The sequence below is a fragment of the Rhinichthys klamathensis genome, unplaced genomic scaffold (assembly GCF_029890125.1).
Source record: "Rhinichthys klamathensis goyatoka isolate OS25496 unplaced genomic scaffold, OSU_Roscu_1.1 h1tg000207l_1, whole genome shotgun sequence".
In the NCBI taxonomy this organism is placed as follows: domain Eukaryota; kingdom Metazoa; phylum Chordata; class Actinopteri; order Cypriniformes; family Leuciscidae; genus Rhinichthys; species Rhinichthys klamathensis.
In genome coordinates this window covers 636071-657500 of record NW_026606732.1, presented here as the reverse complement: position 1 = coordinate 657500, position 21430 = coordinate 636071, and the positions used below count along the sequence as shown (strand labels likewise).

Sequence of the window (21430 nt, the reverse complement as noted above, 5' to 3'; positions counted from 1 at the left end):
TTGCAATGGGTGTTGTCTTTCGAGGCAAACAGGTCGATTTCGGCCCTGCCAAACACTTCCCATATTAGACTGACCGTCTGAGGGTTCAGGGACCACTCGCCGAGGGGAGTGTTGCCCCGTGAGAGCATATCCGTGCCCAGATTAGGGACGCCCGGGATATGTGCAGCCCTCAAAGAACTCAGATTGTTCTGTCCCCATAAGAGGAGATCTCTCGCCATAGCATGCAGGCCACCTGACCTGACACCCCCTTGGCGATTTATGTAGGCCACCACTGACATGTTGTCTGTACGGACTAAGACGTGATGACCCCTGAGGCTCGACAGAAATGCATTCAGGGCCAGACCAACTGCTTTCATTTCCAGACAGTTGATGTGTAAGCTCTGCTCCGCGCTTGACCAGAGGCCGGATGCAGGCGTGCCCTCGTGTAATGCCCCCCAACCCAGGTTGGACGCATCTGTAAAGACCACTTTCCTTCTGAAAATTGTCCCCATTGTCACACCCTCTTGGAACCAGTCCTGAGCCCGCCAGGGAACCAGGGTCCTTTAACAACCGTGATTCACTCTGATGCGTAAGCTGCATGACTGCCATGCATGTGTTGGCACCCGGAGTTTCAGCCAGTGCTGCAGTGGGCGCATGCGCGGTAATCCCATGCGGAGCACTGGTGATGCTGCCATGAGACCCAGTAGTTTCTGAAATTTCTTCAGAGGCACGCTCTCATCGACACCGAGTCTAAAATCTCTTCTCTAAAAGGCTCAATCTCTTCCATCTCAGATAGGGGTGGACCAGTACTACTTTATTTGATTTTTTATTCTAAACTGTTTTAATTATTCGTATTTGTTTTGATTATTTTAATTTCTTCTATGTAAAGCACTTTGAATTGCCATTGTGTATGAAATGTGCTATATAAATAAACTTGCCTTGCCTTGCCTTGCCTTAAAACTATGCCCAGAAAGATCACACTCTGGCAGGGGGATAGTCTGCTCTTTGAAACATTGATCGTGAGACCCAGGCATTTTAAATGGCCGAGAATTAGATCTCTGTGAGCTAGTAGTTCGCCTCTCGACTGCGCTAGCACCAGCCAGTCGTCGAGGTAATTTAGCACGCGCACTCCTCTCTGTCTCAGAGGAGAGAGTGCTGCATCCACACACTTCGTGAATGTGCGGGGTGCCAAAGACAGACCGAACGGTAGAACTGTGTACTGATAAACCTGTCCCTCAAAGGCGAATCTCAAGAATGGCCTGTGACAAGGGTTTATTTGAATGTGAAAGTAAGCATCTTTCAGATCCATTGTAACAAACCAATCCCCCGGGCGAATTTGCGCAAGGATATGTTTGATGGTTAACATTTTGAAGGGACGTCGCATGAGAGCCCTGTTCAAATGTCTCAAATCTAGTATGGGTCTGAGACCGCCGTCTTTCTTTGGAACTAGAAAATAACGGCTGTAAAAACCCGCTTGTTTTAGCGCAGGGGGGACTAATTCTATCGCCCCTTTTGCTAATAATTTCTGCACTTCGGTGTGAAGCACGTGACCCACGTCGCTTCTCACCGAGGTCTCGATAACCGCCTGAAACTTTGGGGGTCTGAGAGTGAATTGGTGCGAGTAGCCTCGCTTTATAATGTTTATGACCCAACTCGACACATCGGGGATAGCTTGCCAGGCTAGAACCCGTGTGGCTAGGGACTAACACACTGAAAGGGGGGCCGTCTAACATAGGGGGACCTGAAACCCTTATAATGTGATTTGTGCATACATTGAGTGTTTGACTGACTGTACAGGCATTTGCGTGTGGGGAAGTCAGTGTTACAACAGGGGACAGGCCACCTATTTGAAGGGGACCGTGAACCCGTATGTTGTGCTTGTGAAACATGCTCTTTTTGTGCTTTGTTTGGGTCACCGTGAAAACGGCGTTTGTTTGTAAAGACGCGCTTACTGTTGCGGGCCTGCTTACAGAAATAAAATCCCCATCCGCCTGAACTGAACAGGGGGTTGTGGGAAGTCTCATGGGCTTTTTCGAGGGTGGTCCGGCCGGTGCGGGACACTCGCCCTCTCTCTTCGTGCCGCGTGCAAGGATGACTTCGGCGGTGCCGGGGCATCGGGAAGCGCTTCGCAGCTCTTGACTGGCGCTGGGCATCAGCTGCAGGGCGGGGCTGAGAGGCCTGCTGCTTCGGTTTCGCTGGCAGAGGCGCAAACGGAGCTGGTTTGGGTTTGCTCGATGCGGAGCTAGAGCGTTTAGGCAGGAATTGTCGCATAGCCTGGGACGCCTTCTGTGCCTCGGTGTACCTCTCCGCGAACCCCTTAACCGCTGGGCCGAAGAGACCGGTGCTGGTAACCGGGGCATCGAGGAACCTCGTCTTCTCCGAGTCTTTAATGTCGGTGAGGTTTAGCCAGAGATGGCGTTCAGTCACGACCAAGCTCGCCATGTTCCTCCCGATTGCCTGATCTCCTTCAAACAGGACCGGCGACGATCGAGCGGGAGAGAGTGAGGCACGCGGGGACGTGGCCAGCGTCCGATCACTCACATCCATGCTCTCGGGCTGCCGTTGGCTGCGGCGCTCCTTCTTCCTTGGCTGAAGAAGGGCCGAGGGAGGAGGCGCGGGCGAAGCGGCGTCTTCTTCCCTGGCGAGAGCTAGCCGAGTCCGCAGAGAGGAGATGGGCATGCTCTCACAGGCCGCACATCCGCCAGAGGAGAAGGCCTTCTCCGCGTGGTCGAGTCCCAGGCATGAAATGCATTTCGCATGGTGATCGGCCTCATGCAGCTTGCGTGCGCACGTGGCGCAGTTCGAAACACGAGGCATTTGAAACAACGCCTCGCGTGTAGCAATAGCAAAGATATCGCCAGATAGCCACAGGTGAGACGGCGTCAGGAGACAAACGCCTGAAGAAGACGTAATCTGCTGAATAATGCTCGCTCAGGCTGAAGGGCTTCTTCGATGGCGAAGGCTTAGTAAAACAGACAGAGACGTGTAGTTTGTCGCTGAAGGAGTAAAATCTGCTATAATGGCGAATTCAGGGGCTTATATATGCTAGGCCTCGCCCCTATGACGGGCTCTGACGTGTAATGACGTAGAGTGATCTCATTGGTTGCACGTCAGAGGCGCCCGCGCCATTGAGTGTGCAGTTGCTGCAGCACAGCCTATGAGCGAGCGAGCGAGACGCTCAATGTGCTAGCTATGCAGCTGCAAATGCATTTTACATAGAGGTTCAGTAAATCGAGGAAAAGGAGTTTTCCCACTGCGTATAGCTACGCAATACGAAGTGACCGTTCGAAAGGGAACAGTGAAATATTACTCAACATATCTGTCACAATCCTCAGTCACCTCAGCACACTACATTTCCCATAATCCCTCCTGGCTCACACTTGCACACACTCACCTGATCATCACATGTTGAAGATTTTATTATTTAAAAAAGAAGTAATTTAGCTATAAATTTGTACACTATTATTTAATCTATGTGAATCTTTGGTTTGACTTTTGGAAGCCTGAAGAAAGGCAAGGAATGTTGCCATTCTATTCTGAGAAGTCACATGATACAAGACCTTTACCCAAAATATCTATAGGGTGTGTTACCATCTTTGGAAAAGGATCTATCCTATATACAGGTCCTTCTCAAAAAATTTGCATATTATGATAAAGTTCATTATTTTCCATAATGTAATGATAAAAATTAAACTTTCATATATTTTAGATTCATTGCACACCAACTGAAATATTTCAGGTCTTTTATTGTTTTAATACTGATGATTTTGGCATACAGCTCATGAATAAGCATATTTCATCCGACCAATAAAAGAAGTGTTTTTAATACAAAAAAAAAGTCAACCTTCAAATAAGTATGTTCAGTTATGCACTCAATAGTCAATACTGAAAAAGATTTTTTTTTTTTCATGTTCCAAAGGTTGGAATATTGCATTTTTCACCTGTAGTAAGTCACCAAAAACCCTTTTGAAACTTTGCGCGTCACGTTATATAACTTATAGGCTCTTGTCTGTAGGCTATATATTTTTCCTCCCATAGAGCCTATTATTATAAAGAAAAAGCTTAACGTCAATGCAGTAAGACGGTGATATTAAAACTCAGTAGCCTATAGCTACACCTTATTAAACATGCAACTCACTATATTGCACGTTAAGCATTTTATATTGGTTTTCCATGGGTGTTGTTCATAATCTGATTTAATCTGTTTGCCTATACAAAGTATACTTTATTAATAAGGTAGGCCTACATTGTGTACTAAATGTGGTGCTTCGATATCACTCACATTAAGCGTAAATGGGGAAGATCGCTCGATTACGCGGCCGTTGTCTGTTTTAGCAGAATACTGCCATCTAGTGGTAGCAGGTTTTCTCAGACAGTGTGTGTGGATCGTGCAAGGCGAAACCGGCGAAATGAAAGTCTCAAAATCCAAATGAATCAAATAGGATCGACTCAGAAACGAGTCAATGAATGCACGTGTCAAATCATCCACAAATGCACATCTTACTTGTTGCATGCACAAATTCTGGCCTACATTAATACAAAATCGAGGTTTTGTATTAACAACTATGTGTCTATTTGTACAAAATGCTGCACATTCATGTGATTCTGGATTTTGCACACACAAGTTGTATTATTAGTTTAAATGTAGTGACGCACATTTGGGAATTTGTCAAATAGATGGGTAGTTGTGCACACATTAATAACTAGCACCAGGCCTATTCATTTGTAGTTGTTTGTGTGTGGGTCGTGAAGTGCTTAAAAACAGTGAAAAGAAAGTCTTAAAATCCAAATGAATCAAATGAGATTGACTCAGAAAAGATGTCAATGAATGGATGCGTGTCACCTGATCCACACATGCACATCTTTGTTGCATGAGCAAATTATGATACACTAATACAAAAGAAAACATTTGTATTCACAAAAATGTCTCTATTTGTACAAATTGCAACACATTCATTCAATTTTGAATTTTGCACATGCAAGTTGGTTGTGGATAGTAAAACATTTCTGCAACATTAATCAGGTTCATTGATATCTGTGCTTGCACGTGTTAATCATTTTGATACTATATTCACCCCATAAAAAAAAGGTGAGAAGGATATACACATATCCTTACATTCATAATTAGTCTTGTACTAATTTCTACACTTGAAAGAGTATATTTCTATACTTGTGATTGGGCCAGCCCAGTGTCAATCAAGAAAACATCAATGAGCCGCTGATCTACGTGTTTCATGAAGTGTCAGAAAAAAACCTAACGCTGAGTTTTTGTTTTTTTGACCAATGCACAATAATGCGTTACATCGGCACTAAACCAGCGCCGTCAATTAAGCAAAACAAAACGAATGGGCGGTCGATGTACGAGTTATATGGGCCGTTAAGACAAAAAAAACAAAACAAAAAAGTATGAGATGTATCGGCCCAAAAAGCACGTCGGCTCACCGGGAATCTCCCGGTAGTCCCGATGGCATTAGCATGCCTGGATATCACACTTTAAATCCTACCTGTTGCCTTGGCTTTCACCATGCACTTATTTAGCTGCTGTCGCATCAATTGACATGCCATCTCCTTTCCCCTCTATCTTTTTCTATTTTTAGCCCCTGACAACAGCTTTTTTGCTTTATCCATCTTTTTCGACGACAACTCACTAACTTTACTCGTTCCTGCTCGCTCTGCACTAACGGCGCCCGCTCGCCATATTACAATACCGCTCGTTTTATAACATTGAGGAAATGCAGAAACGATTTAGAAACACGTTCAGCTACATATAGAAAATACCCAAACATTTTTTTATCTAAAATTCGTCAAAATCACTGTCTGTATCTAACAGGACAGTTAACATTGTAAGCTAACTTACCTCAGGCTAATTCTGGCTCGGATTGGCTGTCAGGTATCGGCATTGGGAATGATGATTGTTGTTTTGTTTTTTTAAAGCTGCGAAGTCTATAGAGATAAAGCGGGTAAATGCTGGCCACGGCACCCCGTGTGTTTTATTAGTGCTAATAAAATTATTAAGCCTATTTGGAGAGAGAGAGATGTTTATAATGTGATAGTCATTTTAACAGCACAATGATTTGACTTTATATTTTAGTAAGATCCCTAAAATACCCCCCACCCGAATGCAGCCTTTGTCTTTGATATCAAGCTGTTTTTTTAAGTAAATGTTCATTCATAATTTGTTCGCCTGTTGCTGTTGCATCAGTCTTTGTTGCAGCACTGAATTACAGTTACACTTAAACTATGTTCTACAGTTATTTGACGTGTTTGCTAAGGTAGCTAGCTAGTACATCAATCAACCAGTGTTAGCAGCTAAATCCTGGTCGATGAGAGAAGCTAGTTGTTGTACCAGTGCTGTGTTGATAATAAAGCTAAGGTGCTACTATATGGTTATCCTCACTGACTACTAGCAACATTGAAACCCATTATAGAAGGTAATAGATGATAGAACAAAGTCTTTCTCCTACTGTAAATTACCTTAACTCTGTGTGTGTGTGTGTGTGTGTGTGTTAGCCAGCCAGCCAGCCAACCATCATGGCAGAAAAAAGAAAGACAGACATCAGGACATTTTCAGTGCGCTGAAACGCAAATAACCCTATAGTCTAGTATCTCAAAGAAGTAGGCCTACATTGAAAATAAAAAATGTCCACAAGTAATTATGATGCAACGATGACACACCTAACTGGAGTTTTTTTTTTAGTTAGAAGTTAAATGGTAAAGTTACAAAACCTGTATCTTTGAAATTGCAAACTATTCTTTTGTCTTTGCACACATTCACAGGTTTAATGGATGTCTGATTACAGCAATCAGCCCTCATCAACGTTCTATCAGCTTCTCTCTGAACTGAAGCATTTACAGTTTAACGGTGCTGTAAATATAGAGCTTATTCCTGATGATAACACCACTTTTGAGAAGATTTAGACCAGTAGATCTCAACCTTTTTGACTTCACTCACAATTTCTACTTGATAAAACACGTTAGAGCTAGAATAACTAGAAATATGTATATTTGTTATCTTGATTTTTAGTTGTTTTTGGCTTATTTTCATGCTTGTTTTGTGTATTTTGCGTAATCACCTTGGACGAGAACCGCTGATTTAGACTAAAATACCATGAAGAAATAAGTAGGCTACTGGTAACATAATATAGGAGGCAAACACAACACTCATTTGATGTTTGTCATTATTTACCGTCTGGATGATGTTCTGTTGCAAGAAAGTTTTTTTAAAATAAATCTCACAACATTTGATTTAATGAATCTGGTAAACCTTCATGTAAAGGCAACACAAAAATCAGATAGATGAGTTAGAAATTAGTTTCTGAATGACTATTTGAGCAAACATTTGCACCTGGATAATTGAGAGTGATTGTAAATGTGATGATCATCTGCTAAATGAGCAACAACGACCACAATTCACTCGTTCAGTCAGCGAAGCCGTTCACACAGCCGTTCATGAGAGTTTAAATGCTGGGAATATTCCCATCTTCCCCACAGGAGAAGAAGCAGCAGGCAGAGAAACACAGGAGACAGAAGAAGCAGCAAGCAGAGAAACGACTGATATACTATTGTAAAGATGGAGTTTGAGGAGGAACCCTGCAGACTGAGAGATGAAGAAACAGAGGAACAAACAGGTCTGTGTTTTCCTTCATTCTCTTTAATGACTGATGAGGAACATTAAGATGAAAACTAGGGATGCACGGTATATCAGCCACCATATCGGTATCGGACGATATATGTTTATATTTAATGGTATTGTTATTATTAAAGCCGATAAATAAAGTATTATTAGCTGAGACACTTCAGATGCGCACAGTTCAACATGATGGTTTTGAATTGATTGGAATCACTTCAAAAGAAGGAAACTATTGTAAAGTGCAACAAGTCTGTCATATCAGCTACATACAAATATAATGAGAACATTATAACTGTGTGATCGGGACAAGGATTTTAATGATGAGACATTTGTTTTTGTAATCAGGCTCTCAAAAGATATAGCAAAATATGGATTTAGATTTATCGGCCAATATATCGGTTATCGGCTTTCAAATATAAAGAATTATCGGTTGTCGGCCAAAATGTTCATATCGGTGCATCCCTATAATGAAAACTGACATATAACAATACATCTAAAACTAGATACTACCCAGACAGCAACATAGTCTCGGCCCACATCCGGTACATGTGGGTTCAACACATACCGGGTCTGGGCCGACACTATGTTGAACTTAATTTTTTATGTTCCTCATTTACCTTTCTTTAATTTAACTATGGGAATTTATTGTGTTGATTTTAGACCTGACGGAAGTGAATGAAGACAAACGGCATCGGTTTCAAAAACCCCATCATTTCACAAATGAAGATGGAAACGCAGTCGTTTCACAGACGGAAAAGAATTTCACACAGAAACAAGCTGTAAAAACTGGATCTTTCTCCTGCTCTGAGTGTGGAAAGAGTTTCACAACTGAAGGAAACCTTAAAGTGCACATGAAAAATCACATGAGAGAAAAACCCTTCACATGCACTCAGTGTGGAAAGAGTTTCATCCATAAATCAAAACTCAAAAGACACATGGTAATTCACACTGGAGAAAGACCGTTCTCATGCACTCAGTGTGGAAACAGTTTCGCTTACAAAGCAAGGCTAAAGGATCACATGAGAATTCACACTGGAGAAAGACCGTTCTCATGCACTCAGTGTGGAAACAGTTTCAGGTGTAGACCGGCCTTGGCCGATCATATGCGCACTCACTCCGATGTGAAGTCCTTCAGCTGTGATCAGTGCCAGATGACATTTGTTCAATCATCAAGCTTAAGAAAGCACCTTAACATCCATGCAGCTGTCAAGCCTCACTTTTGTTCTTCATGTGGAAAGAGTTTTACACATCTGCAGAATTTACAAGTGCACCTGCGTATTCACACTGGTGAGAGAGCTTACATGTGCTTTGACTGTGGGAAGACCTTCATTACACCGGGCACCTTAAGATTACATGAGAGAGTTCACACTGGAGAGAGACCATACAAGTGCTCACACTGTGACAAGAGTTACACTAACTCGGTATACCTGAAAGATCACGAGAGAGTTCATACCGGAGAGAAGCCGCCCCAGTGCTCTGCATGTGGGAAGAGTTTCGCCAACTTCCGTAATCTAATAAGACATAAGAAACAGCATTGCCACAAGTTATCTAAGTGAGCAAAGTTTCACATTCAGATCCATGACTTAGAGAGCAACATGGTGTCGGCCCACATCCGGTACGCATTGAATCCACATGTACCAGATGTGGGCCAGATCTGGGCCGACACTATGTTACTGTCTGGGAAATAATTCAATATTCAGATTAAGCAAACCCTGGTAAAAAAAAAAAAAAAAAAGCAAAGTAAACTTGCAGCCAGACTAATTCAGTATATTTCAGGTGTTAATGATTTGTTAACTTGTGATATTTTGGAACAACTAATTTTAAACATATATATTTTAGTTGTGATTAAATTGTAGTAAAGCATAACTTTTAGTGTATTAAAGTGTATTAAAACATTTCTGAAATGCATAACTTAGACAGCTTCCTCTGATAACAGATCACTCTAAATTGTAATTTGGACCTATGCATTTTCTGTAAAGCTGCTTTGAAACAATGTGTATTGTGAAAGCGCTACTCAAATAAATATAAATTGAATGGTATTTAGTGTACTTTTGTGTGCTAAATTGGAACAACTTCAAGTATACTTAGTATACTTTAAGTATATGCTACGGTGGCCCAGTAGTGCACAACACAACAACATTTAAAAAGCAAACATAAGTTCACAACACAACGAAATGAATCCACAACACAACGGAAAATGAGCCACAACACAACGGAAAATCTACAACACAACGAAATAAAGCCGCAACACAACGGAAATGCTCCCGACCACTAGAGGGCTCTCGGGCGCGATAAAGTTAGTTTTCCTTGCCATTGTTCAATAGAGTCAGTCAGCAGTCTAAATATATCAATACCACGATTAGTTTTAACAGTATGTATAGCTAACCAACCATCATTCAAAATCACCGACGTGCATTATAGCTGCATATTTATATTTTTTATATTTATAGAACGCTTTGACGCGCTACCACAGCGCATGATCCCTAAGGGAACGTCTGTCAATTCCTCCAAGTTGTTAAAACATATCATTTGTATTAATTAAAATTACAAATATCCTTCATGTATTTACAGTAAACAATTATTTTTTAGGAGATTTCTGTAAAAGTTTTTTTTTCTTTTATCATGTTTCAACGGTTGTAGTTCCTATTAACCAGACTGACTTACAACAGGTGAAATTGTGCCAATAGCTCCCTGTTTCCTCAGTAGAAATTTTTTATATATATATATATATATATAAAAACATTAGGTCTACTGTAAATCAGAAAAATATTTTTAAATGTCACAAAGCGTGTGGTTCCTATTGTGGCCAGACTGACTTATTACAGGTGGAATTGTGCCATTACTTTCCTGTAATTCTGCAATTCGCCAAAAGGTTTTTATTTGTATTTATCAAATAATATTATAATAAATTATACGTTTTAACCACTTGGTGGAATTGACAGACGTTCCCTTAGGGATCATGCGCTGTGGTAGCGCGTCCAAGCATTCTTGTGTATAAATACGCAGATATAATTCATGTAGGTTATTTTGAAGTAATATTTTATATCGATATACAATGGTTACACTTAAAACTAATCGTTGTATTGATAGTAAAGCTAATAGAACTAGATGTTTGAATCCCTTAAGTAGGAAACTCTTGACAGTAGCAGTCGGTGTGGAGTGGTGAAAAGGAGGGTAAGCTATGTCATTGGGGTCATCAGGTGGGCACCCTGCTTCATCGACGTTTCGTTGATTGAAGCCCACAACGTCTCCAGAAGGCTCAACGGTGTACCCAGCGTCCCAGGTACACCCCTCTCCATGCCATACCCTCCATATTCCTGATGGGCTCTGCATGGCAGGGGCGTCCTTCTCCCTGAGTTGGGCTTAAGCCTGACCGCATACCATCTGTCTCTACCTTGCTGCCCAGTTGGGGTCCTTGCGCTTGATCCAAAGCCAGTTACTGCTTTTTTCGGCAGCACCTGACATGGACTTGATGGCCTGTTGGAGAGAGCGACCCTTCACGCCTATTTTTCTCAGCAACCTGGTGGTAGATGTGGCAACAAATCCCCTGCATCCCACCTCTACTGGGAAGATACTGGTCTTCCAGCCGTTCTGGGATGCTTCAGCTGCCAGGTCGGAATATTTGTTTTTTTCTCTCTCATAAGCCTCTTCAACCCCATCTTCCCATGGTACTGTTAATTCCACAACATATGCCAGCTTTGTTGATGGAGACCACAGGACCATGTCTGGCCGGAGTGTTGTAGCCACTATTTCTGGGGGAAACACAAGCTTCTTATCAAGGTCCACTTCCAATTTCCAATCCCGCGCTGACTGCAGGATGCTTGCATCCTTAGGTGTTATACTATGCTCTTGATATTGGCCAGCTGGTACGAAATTTGTGAAGTTGACCTGTCTTGCCGATGTTTGTGGGAGATTGTTTGTGGTGGTTCGCTTTTGTTCCAGTATTGATGCCAGCTCTCTGAGTACTTGGTTATGCCGCCAAGTATAGCGCCCTTGGGTGAGACTTGTAGTGCACCCTGATAGAATGTGCCTTAGGGATGCAGGTACTTGACACAGGGAACAGGCGGGATCTTCTCCATACCACTCTTTCAGATTTTGGGGGGAGGGTAGCAGGTCATATGTGGCTCTGATGACAAAACTCAGCCGCGCTCCCTCCATCTGCCAGATGTCACGCCAGCTGAGCTTTTTCTTCTCCAGACCCTCCCAATTGGTCCATCTCCCTTGCTTGGCCATTGAGACGGCTTTTGCATGTCGCTCTCCCTCCTCCTGTCTCCTGACTTCTTCTACCACTAGCTGTCTCTTCTGCACTGATGTTGCTTTATGCCACAGAACAGTTTTTGGGATAAGTGCTGACTGCTTCTGATGGAGTCCACTTCCTTCCAGCTACCACCCGGGGGGCCGCTGTTCGAATGACTGCATCCTCAGATTCAGTTAGGGTCATGACGAGCCTTGCTTTGGTGCATTTGAACTCTTCCACGAGCCCTGTGATTGGTAATTCCAACTTGCCATGTCCATAAAGTCCGACGGAACTTAAACAACGTGGAATTCCAAGCCACTGCTTTAGCTGTGTGTTTATCAGCCGTTCCAACTTTTCAACCTTAGAGATGGGGATCTCATACACAGTTAACGGCCACAAGAGTCTTGGGAGTATGCCAAACTGAAAGCACCATAACTTGAGTTTTCCTGGCAACAAGGTCTTGTTGATGCGCTCCATATACATGCTGGTATCATTTTTTAGTTGTTCAAACTGCTCGGTGTCTTTGAGCTTCGCATCATACCATCTCCCCAAGCTCTTTACTGGCATTTCTGAGACAGTTGGGACAGGTGTTCCGCCGACGTGAAATCTCTGGTCTGTAACTTGGCCTTTCACTATGGAGATGCTTCTGCACTTATTGGGCTTTAACTTCATCCTCGCCCATGTTATATTTTGATGAAGTTTTTCCAGCAATCTCTTGGTGCAGGGGACAGTTGTTGTGAGTGATGTTAGATCGTCCATATAGGCTCGAATTGGTGGTAACCTCTGATTAAATTGTAGTCGTTCTCCTCCCACGACCCATTTCGAGGCTCTAATAATGATCTCCATTGCCATCGTGAAGGCCAATGGGGAGGTGGTACACCCCCCCATGATGCCTACTTCCAGTGGTTGCCAACTTGTGGTGAAGCCTGACGTTGTAATACAAAACTGTAGATCCTGGAAGTAGTGTTTCACTAAATTTGTGATTATAGTCGGCACCTGGAAGAACTCAAAGGCAGCCCACAGAATTGAATGAGGGACTGACCCATAGGCATTGGCCAGATCAAGGAACAAGACATGGAGATCTTTCCCTTCTTTCTTTGCAGTCTGAATTTGATGCCATATGATGCTGTTATGTTCCAGGCATCCCGAAAAGCCTGAAATGCCAGCCTTTTGAATTGATGTGTCAATAAAGTGGTTTTGTTTTAAATACTGTGTCAGTCGCTGTGCCAACACACTGAAAAAGATCTTGCATTCAATGTTCAGAAGGTTTATCTGGCGGAACTGTTCAATGGTCGTTGAGTTCTTTTCTTTTGGGATGAACACCCCTCCCGCTCTTCGCCAGGCTTTCGGGATGATTTGCTTTTCCCACGCCACTTTCATGTTTTTCCACAGGATTTTCAAAACATCTGGAGCGTTCTTGTAGACACTATACGGTACGCCGTTAGGGCCTGGTGCAGATGCCGATCTTGATGCCGAACTAATCGTTGTATTGATATATTTAGACTGCTGACTGACTCTATTGAACAATGGCAAGGAAAACTAACTTTATCGCGCCCGAGAGCCCTCTAGTGGTCGGGAGCATTTCCGTTGTGTTGCGGCTTTATTTCGTTGTGTTGTAGATTTTCCGTTGTGTTGTGGCTCATTTTCCGTTGTGTTGTGGATTCATTTCGTTGTGTTGTGAACTTATGTTTGCTTTTTAAGTGTCGTTGTGTTGTGCACTACTGGGCCACCGTAATATGCCTGTGTAGGGACTAATTACATGCTTGATATTAAAGTGTACTTTATTTGTGTTACAAGTACATTACAATTCATTACGAGTATCTTCAAAACATACATGCGATATATCATAAGTGTACTATATTTGAGTGAAAAGCATATGCTCAGTAATACCTTTGACTTATTCCAAATACAAATTGCACACTTTGTCTTCAATAACAAATGCACATTAATAAACAAATATTGCTTAGCCATACTTTGTACAATATACTTTAAAAATTACATCATCTTAAAGTTGTCAGGGTTCTGTCACTTCGGTCTAGTTAATTTCTTGGTTTTGTGACAGAGCTCTGACACTCCCGGTTTTGTCTCGTCTTTGTCTGGTTTCGAGCGTGCTCGAGCCGTGCACTCACTTGTCTACGTGCCTTGTAGTATAGTATATGTGCGGGGCATGGTGTTTGGATTCCGACACGTCTGTCTAGTTTGGTTTCGGTTCTGTGTCGGTATTCAGACATCCATGCTCCGCGTGTTTGTTCCCTATCGTAGGGAACTCAATACTGCGTCGTTGAAAACGACTCTTTGGGGACGCTCCCTTAGTGTCATCTGAAGTATGAATGAAACTAATCCAATCCTGATTGGTGTTACATCATGACTTAACATGTGACGGCATAACCGAATGCATAAAAGTTACACCGGTACACACACACATAAGCTTTTGCTCTTCAGCAAGCGCTCTCTGTTGTCGTCTGTCATATTTGGTGTTGGCGAGTGAACAATATACGAAGTGTGTGCACCACTGCCCTAGATTCATCACGGGTGGGGACACGCATTAGTTGTATTTATATTGTTTGGGTGCGCAGCACGCACAGGCAGCTCTCGAGAGGGCTGTCTGTTACACTGTGAAGCACTCTCTTTAAGAGTGCTGCGCTCCCACTTGGCTGTCTTCAATGATGACGGCCAAGCTCGCGATCCCCGCTGTTCGGGTCCCGCATCGGTTAAGGCGGCGCAGCGGCTTAGATCATGGGGATCGCAAAAGGATCTTGCGAATGAGAACGAGACTGCCGAAGCACTTTCTCGTTCATCATCCGCAGATTCTATAACGCTTGCTCACAGCGCAGAAGCCCACGCCGCGGCTTCTTCTGCCCATGACGAGTGCCCGATGCTCAAGTTATCTGCTTCTGAGGAACAGCGAGGGAGCGAGGAACATGAATCACACTCGCCGGCTCATGTTCCCGCTTATGAGGAGCTGGTGTATGGTTGTGACGCGTGCTGTGGCCAGACTCAACATCAGCTGGCCACAAACTAAGCAGGATGATCCTCGTCAAAGCAAGCTAGACGAGAGATTCCTGCAGCACTGTTCGCAATCTCAGCGCCGGGGCTTACCGTTTTTCCCGGATCTTCATAAAGAGATCACTAGATCCTGGGAAAAACCCCACTCGTCTCATATCTCATCCCCTACAGTATATGATTTTAGTAATGTGGTGGGTGCGAGAGAGGCAGGTTATGGCAAGATGCCACAGATGGAGGAAGCTTTAGCGAGCTATCTTTCTCCTGAAGCGGCATCTTCGCTTAAAGCCCTGGCACTACCAAGCAAACTGTGCAGGGACACTTCTGCACTGGTTGGCCGGGCTTATATGGCTGGTTGGGCTGGTGCGTGCCTGCACTCAATGCTGATTTTGCAGCCGTACCAGGCCGATATCCTCAAAGATCTAGATGAGGATGAGGGACCAACTCCTGCTGACACTGCGGAGTTGAGAAGAGCCACAGATTTGTCTCTCCGGGCCACTAAAGAGATAGCACGCACTATCGGTTGCTCTATGTCAGCTATGGTGGCCACGGAGAGACATCTGTGGCTGAATTTGTCTGGTATAAAGGACAAATCTTTTCTGTTGGACGCTTCGCTATCGCCTTCTGGCCTGTTTGGCGACACAGTTACTACTGTCGTTGACAGGTTTCAGGAGGCGAAAAAACCAGCTCCTCCCATCGCCAAGAGCAGAAAGAGAGCGTTGCCTCTAGAGCCCCTCAAGTGGGAGCTTGGCAATAGAGGAAACGCTCTCACTCGAAGTCCTCCAACCAGAAGGGCGACCTGAGGGCCGTCATTCAGGCGAAGAGGGCTTCGGGAAAGAGGTCCTAACCGAAGTGGTAGGACCTCAGAGGGTTCTTCCGTTCGGCCTAGCACTCTCTCCCCGCACATTCACCAAGTGTATGGATCCAGCTCTGGCCCCAATGAGGCTTCAGGGCATCCATATACTGAATTACATCGATGACTGGCTCATACTGGCCCAGTTTCGAGAGATGGCAGTTCGACATCGAGATGTCGTCCTTGGCCACATTCAGAACCTGGGGTTGAGACTCAACACAAAGAAAAGCATGTTGGAACCAGCTCAGAAAACTGTTTCTGGGCGTGTAGAATTCAGTTACGATGCGGACACAAATGTCTCCCGCACGTATCGAGTCCATCCTGGCCATGGTATCCGGGATAAAGCTAGGCCAGGCCATCACTGTAAAGCAATTTCAAAGATTGCTGAGCCTCATGGCAGCGGCATCCAACATAATTCCTTTGGGCCTTCTACACATGAAGGGGGGGAATCCGTTCCGTATAATCAGGGTTACGCGCAGATGCTTTCGTTCCCTATCAATATGGAAGAAACCTTGGTTCCTGTCCCAAGAGCCAGTGTTAGGAGCGTCATGTTGCCGGAAAACCGTTTCGACAGACACCTCCCTCACTGGCTGGGGCGCGGTCATGGACGGCCGCTTCACCAGGGGTCTGTGGGAGGACCATCATCATTCTTGGCATATAAATTGCCTAGAAATGTTGGCTGTGTTCAGGGCTCTGAGGAGCTTCCTCCCAGACATCAAGGGTTACCACGTCTTGATACGTTCGGACAATACATCAGTGGTAGCTTATCTGAACCGACAAAGGGGACTCAGATCGCGCCCTCTATCCAGACTGGCGCATCAGATTATTCTATGGTCCCAGAGGAAACTATTATCTATCAGAGCAATATATGTTCCGGGGGTTCAGAATCAGGGAGCAGACATCCTGTTGAGGCAGGGGCTGAGGCCCGGGAATGGAGACTTCACCCAGAGGTGGTGGAGTTGATATGGCAGAGGTTTGGACCAAAGGAATTGGATCTATTTGCATCTCGAGAGACATCCCACTGTCCCCTGTGGTTCTCCCTCACACATCCAGCCCCACTGGGGTTGTATGCCATGGTACAGGCCTGGCTGAGGCTTCGCCTTTACGCTTTTCCCCCTAACGCTCTGCTCCCGGGGGTCCTGGAGAGGGTCCGTCAGGAGGCCATCAGTCTTCTCAGTCTTCTTCTGGTAGCCCCATTGTGGCTGGCACGAGTATGGTTTTCAGACATAATTTCACTGTTGATAGCTCCGGCGTGGCAGATTCCTCTGAGGAGGGATCTGTTGTCTCAGGCAGAGGGTACAATATTCCACCCTTGCCCGGAGCTGTGGAAACTGTGGGTATGGCCCCTGAAGGGGTCCAGTACCTAAATGCTGGTCTATCAGCCGGCCTCTAGGGCTCCGTCTACTAGGAGATTATATGGCCTCAAGTGGAATGTGTTTTCCACTTGGTGTAGAGAACATGAGCTAGATCCAGTTAACTGCCCGGTGGCTTCAGTTCTGGAGTTTCTCCAAGATCATTTCTCTGCGGGTCTCTCCCCCGTCCACACTTAAAGGTTGTATCAGCGATTTCAGGCCCAAACATAAATGATCACATTCATCTAATCTTTCCTAACGATCCGCTAGGTGCCCGCCCCATAAGCATGCCGTCAAAAAATGTGTCTCTGTAGGCAGCCTAGGCTCTTGAGATCTGCACACAAAAACAATTGGGGTTCACCAACCACTCAAAACCAAAATAAAATAGTGTTCCAACCAATCACCGACAGGGGGCGGGTGTTGTGAGGTTTTGCACTCGTGCACGGCTGCACGTGAAAGCAGAGCTGAAGAAGAAGCCAGCGTCTATCAACAAACCCATGTCGGTGATTGGTTGGAACACTATTTATTTTGGTTTTGAGTGGTTGGTGAACCCAATTGTTTTTGTGTGCAAATCTCAGATTTCATGCACCACTGAGCGATGGGCCTTTGGGGAGGCACCAACTGGTCATACATTTTTTTTCCGTGGTACATGGAGGATGAGACCGACAACCAGTTCCAGGGTTCCTTCCTGGGACCTGGCGGTGGTTCTCGAAAGGTTATCCCTGGCCCCCTTTGAACCGCTTCAGTCGGCTTCGCCCAAGGACCTGACGTTCAAGATGGCTTTTCTCTTAGCTATTATCTCTCTTAAGAGGGTGGGAAATCTTCAAGCCCTGGCAGTAACGCCAGCCTGCTTGGAGTTTAACCCTGGCGGAGTTAAGGCCATTCTGCCATTCTACTAGAGGCATGGCGTCCTCTAGGGCCCTCCTCTCGGGAGTGCCCCTCCAGGAGATCTGTGAGGCAGCCGGTTGGGCTACCCCGCACACTTTTATCAGGTTTTATAGTCTGTACCTCCCTAGTACGCCTGGTGCACGTGTGCTCTTGTCCTAGCTGAGTGCCTGAGATCAGATTCACTCTAGGGCAGGCCTTTTTAGGTGCGTGGCCTAGTGGGCATTCGTTCCCCAAAGAGACGTTTTCAACAACGCAGTGTTGAGTTCCCTACGACAGGGAACGTCTCGGGTTACAACTGCAACCCCTGTTCCCTGAGGAGAGAACGAGACACTGCATCGTCTTCCCACGCCCCTCGATGCCTAGGAGCGGCTTGCTTCATCGCGAGGCTAATGTGTGTGTGTGCCGGCGTCACTTTTATGGATCCGGTTATGCCGTCACGTTACATCATGACACAACACCAATGAGGATTGGATTAGTTTCATTCATACTTCAGAGGCGCACGCTAAGGGATCGTCCCCAAAGAGTTGTTGTCTCGTTCCCTCCTCAGGGAACAGGGGTTACAGTTGTAACCCGAGACGTTTTCTGTTATGAGCGCACGCAATGAGCTTTCGCTCGTTCTTGTGCGCTCTGTCTTGTCACATGAGAGCGTGGTTTCAAGTTCGCTCGAGCCGCGGGCTCTTCCGTCTGCGTGTGTTGTTGTGTCCTGTGTAGCACACGGCTCGTGTTTACATCGGCCACGTGCTTTCATGTCATGTTTTGTCTTGTGCTGTGTAGCACACAGCTTGTGTTTTACACTGGCTGTGTGCTTTTATGTTGTCATGTTTTGTGTGAACACGTGGCTTATGAGTGTTTTCATTAGCTGCGTGTTCATGTCTCATTTTGTGTGAGCACATGGCTGGTGGCTTGTTTTACTGGCAACTTGTGCTATATGCTTGTGTTCATGTCTCGTTTGGTGTGAGCACATGGCTTGTCATGTGTTTCCTTGTGCCATGTGGTCTCCTGTCGATTGTCTAGCCCCTCCCACCTTGTTACTAGGGGTGTAAATCGGACAGTTAATCACGATACGATATCGATTCTCTCAGCTAGCGATACGATATTTGCCGATACCTCAAAAAATTCTACGATTAGATTACGATTCAGGGCTATATCGATCGATTAATCGATATTTAGATATTATGTGCCAAGTGTACACAACCAGTTACGTTTATTAACTCACAATACATCCAAAAATATATAACAAGAAAGTTGATTTAAACTTTTAAAATTGCTCACCCTCTCCCAATTCGGACATTTACAAGTTGTTTGTTACAAGTTTAAAAAAACATGATATATGAAAATGAACAAGAACGGAGTTATCTGTTTTTGCAAATGAACTCTTCTGTTATATTAAAGTTCATTGAAAGGATTTATATATATTATATATATATATATATATATTTATGTAGCAAAAGCAGATAACTCCACATTTCATGTTTCAGAGTTAAACAAAGCCAAGTATTTGCTATGATACATAATAAAACACTTGGTTAATCTTTGTAACGTTAATCTCCTCAGCTGACATAGACGCCTGTCAAACTTTGTGGTTGTGATTAACATACACGCAATACAGAGAGCTTTTCACTCACCACTAAACGTGCTGTTTTAGCCAGATTCCGTGACAAAGTTTCAGCTTTTATTTTACTTTTTCGCCCCGAAGAAGATATCACGGGTTCATCAAGTTCGCTGAAATCCATCCTCGATCACTTTTAGTCAGCTTTGACGAAACTCCTCTCAGCTAGCGCGTCTTTTCAAAGTGACAAGCAGCCTTGTCACCTGACCTGAATACTGCGTACTGATTTGCTAAAACAGACTTTTCGGGGCTTGTTGTTTCTGCTGTAAATCATGAACTCGCGATGACAGTGGAAAATACCGGCTTTTGTGACAAAGGGTTCAGTCAATCTTGTCAGGCGTCTATTTCAGCGGAGAAAAGTTACGGGAGGATGTGGAGTGTGTCAAAATAAAGGTACTATTCATCGATATTTTATGTGTGGTATCGATGCATCGTATCGTTAGACGTTTGATCGATGCATCGACCCATATCGATGTATTGTTACACCCCTACTTGTTACCTGATCAGGGATTAGTTTGCCCCACCTGTCCTCCCTTCGTTACCTGCCTTGTTTGCTCCCTATTTATTCTCCTTGTGTTTGCAGTCCTGTGTTGGTACGTTGTATGTTTTTCTTTGTTTGTGTCAAATCAAGTCAAGTCTTCAAGTCTTTGTATTTTGTTTTATTTTTTGCTTAATAAAGAAACCAGCGTCCTGCAATTGAGTCCTGCCTTCATCTCCTCAACCCTCACCCCTGACAGAAAAAAACAGCCATAATGAGGACTCAGCAGAATGGCTTACACCATCCACCAGCCTCCACTCTCTCCTGCCCCCTATATAAACGCATTCTCCAGTTCAAGGCCTTGAGTACCCTCCGTCAAAGGGGGACTGATCTAAAGAAATTTTCTTTAAATTCAGCGATGCTGCAGAGGGGCAGAGGGCAACAACGCGGCTCTCAAGGATCTTTTCAACTCTGCCCTTGATGACCCCCTCAGCTGGTGGACAATGAGAGCCCTGGATCACCTAATTTTTGGGGGGTTCGTGGAGTTTCTCGTTTGCCAGGCTGGGAAGGCTGCAGTGCGCCCAGTGGTGGCCCAAGAGGCTGCAGCACCCCCAGTTTTGGCCAGAGAGGCTGCAGCGCCCCCAGTTTTGGCCAGAGAGGCTGCAGCGCCCCCAGTTTTGGCTGAAGAGGCTGCAGCGCCCCCAGTTTTGGCCAGAGAGGCTGCAGCACCCCAAGTTTTGGCCAGAGAGGCTGCAGCGCCCCCAGTTTTGGCTGAAGAGGCTGCAGCACCCCCAGTTTTGGCCAGAGAGGCTGCAGCACCCCAAGTTTTGGCCAGAGAGGCTCCAGCACCCCTAGTTTTGGCCAGAGAGGCAGCAGCGCCCCCAGTTTTGGCTGAAGAGGCTGCAGCACCCCCAGTTTTGGCCAGAGAGGCTGCAGCACCCCAAGTTTTGGCCAGAGAGGCTGCAGCGCCCCCAGTTTTGGCTGAAGAGGCTGCAGCGCCCCAAGTTTTGGCCAGAGAGGCTGCAGCACCCCAAGTTTTGGCCAGAGAGGCTCCAGCACCCCCAGTTTTGGCCAGAGAGGCTGCAGCGCCCCCAGTTTTGGCTGAAGAGGCTGCAGCACCCCCAGTTTTGGCCAGAGAGGCTGCAGCACCCCAAGTTTTGGCCAGAGAGGCTCCAGCACCCCCAGTTTTGGCCAGAGAGGCTGCAGCGCCCCCAGTTTTGGCTGAAGAGGCTGCAGCACCCCCAGTTTTGGCCAGAGAGGCTGCAGCACCCCAAGTTTTGGCCAGAGAGGCTGCAGCGCCCCCAGTTTTGGCTGAAGAGGCTGCAGCGCCCCCAGTTTTGGCTGAAGAGGCTGCAGCACCCCCAGTTTTGGCCAGAGAGGCTGCAGCACCCCAAGTTTTGG

General features: G+C 45.2%; 1 protein-coding gene across 1 annotated transcript; it reads left to right on the top strand.

The window, feature by feature from the left end:
• Nucleotides 1-7549: 7549 nt before the first annotated feature.
• Nucleotides 7550-9208, top strand: LOC130096853 (oocyte zinc finger protein XlCOF26-like). Its single transcript, XM_056263541.1, has 2 exons — nucleotides 7550-7607; nucleotides 8270-9208. Exons 1-2 carry the CDS (start codon nucleotides 7550-7552, stop codon nucleotides 9163-9165), a joined length of 954 nt encoding a protein of 317 aa, XP_056119516.1. The 3' UTR covers nucleotides 9166-9208.
• Nucleotides 9209-21430: the final 12222 nt, after the last annotated feature.